Here is a 10,000-nt window from a genome sequence, read left to right as displayed (position 1 = left end):
GTAAACACTGGCGACTATGATTCGAACCAGTGCGCTCATATTCACCCGCTTCCTAGACGGACGCGATACCACTCGGTCAACACTCTACCTCTGAGGCAATTGTCACAAAGTCTTTTTAAAAAAAAACCAAAAAAAAACCAACAACCCCATTTAACCCGACAACAGAAAGTCGGCAACGTCATTCGTTTCCTGCGTCATTCAATCAAGTGACGTTGCAGTGTGTTCCATTTTTCTCTTACGCGCGTGGCTTATCTTTTCACAGCAAGTTTCACTTCGCAAAGCCACAGATAATAATGTATGCATTTAAAAAAAAAATGCATACATTTACTGAATTGGATGAGGGTGAGACGTTGAACCGCAAGTACATCAATTAGTTCCATCCCACGAAAATCAGAGTCGAAAATGTGAGTACGAATGTAAGCCTACTGAATATTTCTGTAAACACTACTACTAATATATATATATATATATATTTTTTTTTTTTTTTTTTTTTTGTCTGGGACGCCAGTAGCCGTAGCCCCCCTCAAACCCCTACCCTCCCCCCCCACACTCTAGCCCACCCCCCTCCCCCCACACACACCCTCTAGCCCCTACCTCCCCCCCCCCCCCGCACACACACACCCTAGCCCCCCCCCCCTTTCCTCCTGGCCCCCCGAGCCCTCCACTCACCCCCCCCCAAACCCCCCCCCCCCCACACACACACACACATGCCGTGACACTCACACTCCCCCCCCCCCAGCCCCTCCCTCACCCACCCACCACCCCCACCTCCACACACACACCCTAGCCCCCCACCCCTCACCCCCTCCACACACACACCCTAGCCCCCCCCCCCCCCCTTTCACCCTGTCCCCCACCCTAGCCCTCCCCCCGCCCCCCCCCCCCCCCCCCCCCCCCCCCAACCCTTCCCCACACACACATACATACCGTGACGTCGGAAGACAGAAAGAGATGAGGGGTCAGACCCAGCTGTCTCGCACACAGGGCAACAGTTCGACAGTGATTGGACAGTGGCCCTCCAGACGTAATCACGTGACGACAGCCTTGATGGAGGGCATCAGCCAATAGAAATTCCAGTTTTCTGACCTGGAATTTACATGTAGTAGTCGTAGTAGGAGGAGGACCTGGCATTTTTGCCTTTAGGCCTCGCGATACCAAATTTTGGATCGCAGTCCAGAAAGTTCTTAAAACTGTTAGTATCTTTTGCAAGTTTAACTGAAGGTGGTAGTGAGTTTCACATGTTATCAACACGAATAGAAAAGTTCTGTTTTCTTTTGTTGGTGTATCAGAGGTCAAAAGGAAGAAATATATGTTTATCGATCACTGAATTCTTCTTCTTCTTGTAGATCATACGTAGGAAAGTGTGTGCGTGTGTGGGGGGTGTGGGGGTGGGGGTAGGTGGGTGGGTAACGTGAGAGGTGGGGAATGTGTCTGTGTGTTCATTTACATGTATTTGCTTGTTAATTTATTTATTATTATTATTATCATCATAGTCGTTTTTAACATTTCACTTTAGTTCTTCGTTTAACTGCTTACTTATATATCTTTAATAGATTTATTTACTTATCTATTCTAATTCATGTATTCATGAATTAGATGACTTATCTATTCATTTGTTCATGTGTCTTTTATATTCTTTTTTGTTCAAGTCTGGCCTTAACTCACTCAGTACGGCCAGTCCTCTCTTCTCCTCTACACAGACCCCTCGGATGTCCAGTGGGTGTCTGAATGACCCAACCTTTAGCTTCTGTCGTCAGAATTGTGGTATTCTTTGTCAACATTCACCTCTTCAGTATAAGAGCCTTCCGCTTGCAATAATTTGATGATGGTAACTGGGGTGAAACGCTGTTAACGTCGTCTCTTTCGCCGTTCGTATGGAGAGAGTTGATTAGATGACTTATCTATTTATTTGTTCATGTGTCTTTTATATTCTTTTTTGTTCAGGTCTGGCCTTAAAACCCAACTCTTCCCAAAATAGCCTCCCTCCCTTCCCTGCTTCTTCGGACAGAGACGGACAGACACGGACTCGGACATTGTTATATTATTGCCATTGACAATACTATCCGTTGGCAAGGGGGACAATGTATGAACAAAAGAATAACGACAGTTTAGAGAGAAACTGACACACTGCTAAGAGTAAAAAGAAAATCTAGGACACATTGCTAAGAGTAAAAAGAAAATCAATGACAAACAACAACAACAACAACAACAGTAACATCAACAAAATCATAAAATACAACATATTGTTAAGATTAAAAAGGAAAATAAAAAAGCTTGACCATCCAACTTTCTACAAAGTCATTAAGAATTATAAACTGTGGAACTGGCATCAGGGTAACAGTGGTTTTTTTCGATAACTATAAGGTTCCCGAAGATTATTTCTTTTTCCGACAATCCCTACCTAGTGCGATAAATTTCGTTAGTGATCTTATTCTCACTTCATCATCTGTCAAAAGCGTACTGGTAAGGTTCATGTACTCAAAGTTTTCACCGTTGAAAATTAAGCATTTCTTTCGAATTTCTTCATAATACTTACACATAAAAAGGAAATGAGTTTCATCTTCAACTGAAGCACCACACATAGGACAAGGGGACCGTGCGAACGTGTCAGCAGAGAACCAGAGGGACACACACACACACACACACACACACACACACACACACACACACACACACACAGAAGAAAGTCTTTCAGAGATGTTGAGCCTGTCCTACTCATGTGCAAAACTTTTAACTCTTTCCATACGAACAGCGAAAGAGACGACGCTAACAGCGTTCCACCCCAATTACCATCATCAAAATATTGCAAGCGGAAGGCTCTTATACTGAAGACGTGAATGTTGACAAAGAATACCACAATTCTGACGACGGAAGCTAAAGGTTGGGTCATTCAGACACCCACTGGACATCCGAGGGGTCTGTGTAGAGGAGAAGAGAGGACTGGCCGTACTGAGTGAGTTAAGCGTCCTCTGAACTCTCCTTTCATGATAAACAAATAGAGTAGGTATGCCTAATTGTGAACGATCCAGTCAAAGCGACCAGCTCAACGTGTGCTCTGTAAAGATAACATGTCCTACGATAGTCAAACGCAGTTCTTTTGTTTTTCGAGGCTTTCTCCGATTGGTTGCACCAGGAAAAGTTTGTCTACTCGTTCTTTTCAACGTTTTGTCGACGTTTGAAATAGCAGGGGTGCCTGAGGTAAATGCGGGCAAGACTAATTGCGAACGATTGATTTGGGTACATGTTGACAATTAAAACATAAGCAGGTCTTTAACTCATTAGACATAACATATTATCAGAACATCGCACCAGACTGTTGTATTGTTGGTTTTGACCACACATACACACAAACAAACATTTAAACACACACACCCCACACCGAACACAAATACATCCTTTTTGAGAGTACTCAGTAACTGTGCAGCGTCGTTCGCAAATAGACTCGCGTCAAAATATCTCATGGTCTAATTGCAAACGACACTATTTTGCAGATTCCTGTCAAAACTGACATTCCGATCTGTCACCAATATAGTTTCTTAAATTCTCCCAGGTGTAGTAATGCGCATTCAACATATCCGATTAAAACAACTATTTTAAACAGTGTCAAAGTTCAAGTCCTACAACTTGCTTTCGTTGATTTTAGGATTTTGAGAGCACGTTTGTGACCTTGGTTGGTAGTGGTGCCTGAAGAGAAGAAAGAGCGCGGAAACAGCCAGAAATAGCTGATGTTTGACTGGTTCTTAGAAGTGGATACTCATTAAGGTATTAGAAAAAGGTCGAGGCAGACGTTAAATTGTGAACTGCAACCGTTAAGAACGCTTCAAAGTGGGGCGGTACACGAATTGTTCGCAATTACACGCTGTTCGCAATAACCCATGCCTACTCTAATTTTAAAGAAATTGGACTTGTCTTTGTGGTACTGTGCGGATATTTAATGCTACAAATTTCGTCCTGTAAGTTCAGTACCCTTCCTTTTTGTACATGTTGCGTATGCGTGGACACACCATATAATCTAAAAATATGTGACATTGCATGAATTACGTCCAGTTTGTCACGTTTTTTCATCTAAATATGGGAAACAGTTAACCCCTTTTTTTCCTGAAATGTCAGGCATGTATGATAAAAGCTGCTAACGCAAATAATATCTGCCTGCAATGTGACAGTGCGTAACTATTTTTTGTTTTATTCATACAGACACGGACACAGACACACGCACACACACGTCTCTCTCTCTCTCTCTCTCTCTCTCTCTCTCTCTCTCTCTCTCTATATATATATATATATATGTGTGTGTGTGTGTGTGTGTGTGTGTGTGCGCGCGCACGCGAGTGTTGGTATATGGGTGTCCGTAAAGGTGTTGCATATCAAAAAGTGGTACAAAAAAATAAATACAAAATCTCAGTATGTTTGTGTATCGAACCTTCAAACTTAGATCGACAACATGCTCATAGATTGTTGTATGTGGGTGTGTATGAATGCGTCTGCATTGATTCGAGCATTTTTTACGTTTACTGGAATAATTTAATACGCTCCTTTTCAGAAAGGGGACTTGGCCTTTCAAGAATAAACAATTCATTCATCTATCCATTCATTCATTCATCCCCCCGCCCTCTCTCTCTCTCTCTTTATTGATTCAAGCATTTATTACGCTTACTGGAATAATTTCATACACTCCTTTTCAGAAAGGGGACTTGGCCTTTCAAGAATAAACAATTCATTCATCCATTTATTCATTCATTCATCCCCCCCTCTCTCTCTCTCTCACACACACACACACACACACTCTCTCTCTCTGACTCTCTGTCTCTGCATGTCTGTCTCTCCCTCTCTCTTTCTGTTTGTCTGTACCCGACAAAGCACAGCCTGTGAGGTATGTCTGTCTCTGTGTCTGTCTGTCTGTGTGTCTGTCTGTCTCTCCTTCTCTCTCTGCTGCTTGCGACATGGTAGAGGTACTTCCTTTCCGTCGTCAACAAACGTGTTCCCTTAAGGACTAAACGCGTTAGACATGCTGATAAGGCCCCGTGGTTGACAGAAGATATAAATATTGAAATAAAGGCTCGAGAACTATTATTAAAAACTACAGAAAAAGATGAGAAATTTAGGAAAACAGAGAAATAAAGTAACATCAATGAAACGGGCTGCCAAAAAAAATTTTTTTAGTGATTTGATAATAATTATTTAAAAGAGATACAAAATCAGTTTGGAAAGGTATCAACCAACTGTCTGGGGAGGGGAGGGGGGGGCAGGGGGGGGGGGGAGTTACATTTACTCCTTCTGGGAAAGAGATGTCAGCTGAAAATCTAAATATACACTTCACGACTGTCGCAGAAAGAACTGTCAGGGTTGGTAACACCGAGTCCAATGACTTACAATTGCTGAAATGTTTTTGTAACACTGAAAGAATACATTCTAACTTTCAGCTAGCGTACATTAGTGTACATGATGCTTTCAAAGAATTATGCTCATTAAAACAGTCCAGATCCCGAGGTTTGGATGGTATCGATAGTAAGATTTTGAAGATAGCAGCACCTATCATCTCTGAACACATCACGTATATCTGTAACCTCTGCATCGAAAAACGCTCCTATCCAAATGCTTCTAAAAATGCTAAAGTTTTACCTGTCTTTGAACATGGTGATCCATCTGACCCTACTAACTATAGACCTATATCAATATTGTCAACATTATTCAAACCTCTCGAAAAACATATCAAACTAAATCTTCAGTCACATTTCGACAAATATGATTTATTTCACCCCAATCAAAGCTGTTTTAGAAATAATTATTCCTGTCATACTGCACTGACTAATCTTGTGGAGGAATGGCATTTAAACATTAATGATAACTTATTTACTGGGTCTGTTTTTGTCGATTTTGCAAAAGCCTTTAATACAATAGTTCAAACCTACTTTCGAAAAAGTTATTCATGTATGGCTTATCATCTGATTCAGTTAAACTGTAGGAATCAAGTGGTTATCCAAGCTTAAAAAATGCCCCCTCTTATGTCAGTTAATTATGGTATTCGTCAGGGATCAGTTTTAAGGCCTGTTTTATTTTCAATTTATATAGATGATCTTCCACTTCACGTTTCATCCTCTTGTGAACTTTTCACTGATGATACTACATTCCATCATAAAGACACAGATGCCAATACAGTATGCACTAAGTTGCAGAACGAGATTGACAAACTTATAAACTGGACTGAAATGAAACACATGGCATTTCACCCACAGAAGTCCAAATTTATGTTAATCACAACCAGACAAAGTCGACAAACTATCAAATTCAAAATAAAGGGGCTCAAGATACTTGACAGTGATTTGCTGGAAGTTAGTTCTTGTAGACTACTAGGTCTTACACTTGACAATAACCTTTCCTCGTCTGATCATATCTCTGTTTTATGCAAGAATCTATAGAAATAAGTATTTCAGCTCAATAGAATTAACCATTTCCTTAATCAACATACCCGTAAATTATATTTTCATGCATATATCCAACCTGATATTGACTATGCATCAACATGCTGGGACGGGGCTAGTAAAAATTGCTAAAAACCTCGAAAGCATATACAGACGTTCCCTTAAGCTCATTCTCCTTAAATCTTCTATTCAAGCAAATGACTGTGTTGAACTAAATATTCTCCCCTTTCATCTCAAATGTCGCTTTAAAAAGGGTGTTTTTATGTACAAAAATATGAAGAAATTTGCGCTGCCCTATCCTTAAAGGAAATTCCCGGAAAAAATCATTCGTAGCAAGAGTACCATTTTTACCCCTCGTCCCAGAACTAACCTTTTCATATCTTCTCTCACTTATTCTGGTGGTAAACTGTGGAATGAAATCCCCGAGTATCTTAGAAATATATCTACCATAGCATCTATAAAAATAAAAAAAAAGCGTATCAAAAATATCTGATGCAAGAAATGTAATTAGTACCAGCAAAATCAAAGCATATTATGAGATCTTAGTAAGCCAACATAAATTGATTAATTGTTCTCCAACAGTGTGTGAGCAGTGGAAAAGGCGCAGTGTAAGTACGCGTGTGCATGTCTATGTGCTTGTGTGTTCGAGTACATTTGTATGATGCCTGTGTGTGCAAACACATGTGTGTGTTTGAAGATTTTCATGTGGCAATTTTTGGTATGATTTTCATGATGTTCCCTGAATTGTAATCCATGATTCATTAATCTACGTATCTATTATCATCTATTTGACTGTTCTATGTCAGTTATTTGTTCACTCTTATTTCATTTATCATATTGTGCGTATGTATGCGCATGCGTGTGTGAGAGAATAGTGTAAAGAAGCTTCCAGTTTATCCATTCTACCCTCAATAAAACATCATTTTGTCATTGTCACAGTCATTGTCATTCTCTCTCTCTCTGTCTCTCTCTCTCTCTGTCTCTCTCTCTCTCTGACCTTGTTGCCCGACAAAGCACAGCCAGTGAGATCATCCCGTTTCACACTGACAGTGAAGTCTTCAGGTACCCCGGGTACTTTCCAGGGGTGGATAGGGGTGTTGGTCATGGCCAGCTGCACACGGACACACAATTACTGTTTGAATCCAATCAATCAATCAGTCTATCAGTCCATCAATAAATCCATCAACCAATCAATCACCAATGCTTTATCAATCCACATGGAAATTCATTTGTGCAGACACCGGCTCAATATAAAAACACGCACGTCAAACAATAAGGCACGCGATGAGAAGACATTAATTAAAACTAGTGAGGACAATATATATATATATTTTTTTCTTTTTATACCTCAGTATGTACTAATAACGCGTCCTGAAAATAAATCCACATATATCAGTAAAATGCACACACAGACACACACACACACACACACACACACACACACACACACACACACACACACACACACACATGTGCACACACATATACACGAACAAACAAACATGCACATGTTGGTCACTGGCCATGTCTCTCTCTCTCACACACACACACACACACACACACACACGCGCGCGCGCGCGCGCGCGATTCAAAGACAGTACTGTACGCGTTGAACTCCAGTGAACTGAAGAGGAAACCATATAATAAGAGAAAGTAGTATGATCCTATATCACCTAATTTTAGGAGGTACAAATACAACATTTTGTGGGGGTACTTTCACACCTTGGAATCTTACCAAATGAATGGGCCAACAAAACTGCCCCCCCCCCCCCAACCCCCCACGCCCCCGCCGCCCCCCAAAAAAGGTGCATATATGGAAATGGGAAGTAGACATTTGGATTCTCCTCTATCCACATGAGATAGGTATGTTCTATTAGAAAAAAAAAAAAAAAAATCAGGGGATGAGAACAGATTTAGAAAAGCAAGCAGTTTTGTTAACACTTCAAGAAAGAGCCCCCAAAAGTGTAAGTGAAGGTTATAACGTTGTTGTTTTTAAAAAAAATTTTTTCAGTTTTTCCCTCGCTACAGTATATCAAAATTAAGGAAGATCATCCCACTAGTTTACAGGTTTAAATTAACCGCTTTTAGTACAAAATATAGCAAAAACGTCACATGCTTCTGTGGAGGGCTACTCTAATATGAATGTACTCTTTAAATGTGAGGGGCCTAAAGCCCTTTCTATCTGTATTTTCGGGGGGAAAAATTCGTTTAAAGACGTTGTTGATAATTTTGTATCGCTGTTCAAAATTTCTGCTTGGCAGTCTGACATATGATTTGATCAAGTTTACAGTAAACTTTGCTCTGGGTTCTTGCTTCACTTGTACATCAATCTTTTTTTTTATCGTCTAAAATCACAATAGATGGATAGATGTTGAACTGAAGAACACACACACACACACATACACACACACACACACACACACACACACACACACACACACATCAGTCACTCACACATACACACACACACACACACACACACACACACACACACACACACACACACACGGGATTCACACACAGACACACGCAAAGACAATAATAATAATGGATACTTATATAGCACACGATCGAGAAATCTGCTCTTGGTGCTTACAAAAACGCTTTTGTTAACATAAAACATTACATCAATGTTACATACACACACACCAAAATGTGACTACGCACACGCACATGCACACACACACACTGCATGCTACATTTTAACATACATGTGTATCTAACACATACGCACACATAGGCAGGCACAAATTTGCATAAACACACGCACGCGCTATACACATTCATATACATGCATATAGTTATGTACACATACATATGTATACACACATAGTCAAGCACAGCTAACGCAAAGGAAGTGGACCTGCCACAATTGAACGTATTGCTGAGGGAAAAGGTGAGTTTTGAGACGAGATTCAAAAGACGCGAGGGAATCAGAATGAGGGAGGTTATCAGGGAGCTTGTTCCACGTCTTTGGCGATTGAAAAGAAAACGATCTGTGTCCATAGGTCTTACTTCTGACGTGAGGTATCCTGAGAAGTCGAGTATCAGAGGAAGAACGGAGCTGGCGAGACGGGGTATAGATATGGAGGAGTTCAGAAAGATACTTGGGGCCAGATCCGTTGACTGCAGAAAAGGTCAGAGTGGATAGCTTATAGTTTATTCGATCAGAAACGGGCAACGAGTAGAGAGACTGAAGGAGAGGAGAAACATGGTCAAATCTAGAAGCTCTGCAAATGAGTCTGGCAGCGTTATTCTGAATTCGTTGGAGTCTGTCTATAGATATTTGGGAAGGGCGGCCAAAAGAGAGTTGCAGTAATCCAATCTTGAGAGAACCAGAGAGCATGCATACAAGTGTCTTGGTTGTATTGGTTGAGAGATAGTGGCGGATAGAGCTGATTCTACGCAGTTCCAAATAGGCAACAGATATTCGAAATGTGCTGTTGGAAGAAAAGAGACTGGTATAGGATTACACCAAGACTGCGAACGGAAGGAGAAAGTGAAACAGGTGTGTTATTGATCAGAACAGAGTCGGGAAAGGAAGGATGTTGACGAAACTTCTTTGGACAGGTTATCATAAA

General features: G+C 40.9%; 1 protein-coding gene across 1 annotated transcript in view; it reads right to left on the bottom strand.

Moving 5' to 3' along the window:
• LOC143275442 (uncharacterized) overlaps positions 1-10,000 on the bottom strand; it is a 33,225-nt gene that overhangs the window by 21,797 nt on the left and 1,428 nt on the right. The window contains exons 2-3 of the mRNA XM_076579571.1: positions 7,417-7,530; positions 928-1,086 (exon numbers count right to left, since the gene is read on the bottom strand). Coding sequence (XP_076435686.1) covers positions 928-1,086; positions 7,417-7,530 — 273 coding nt within the window. The remainder of the gene's footprint in view (positions 1-927; positions 1,087-7,416; positions 7,531-10,000) is intronic.

Source organism: Babylonia areolata, chromosome 30 (genome assembly GCF_041734735.1).
Source record: "Babylonia areolata isolate BAREFJ2019XMU chromosome 30, ASM4173473v1, whole genome shotgun sequence".
Classification (NCBI taxonomy): domain Eukaryota; kingdom Metazoa; phylum Mollusca; class Gastropoda; order Neogastropoda; family Buccinidae; genus Babylonia; species Babylonia areolata.
This window is presented reverse-complemented; position numbering and strand designations above follow the sequence as displayed.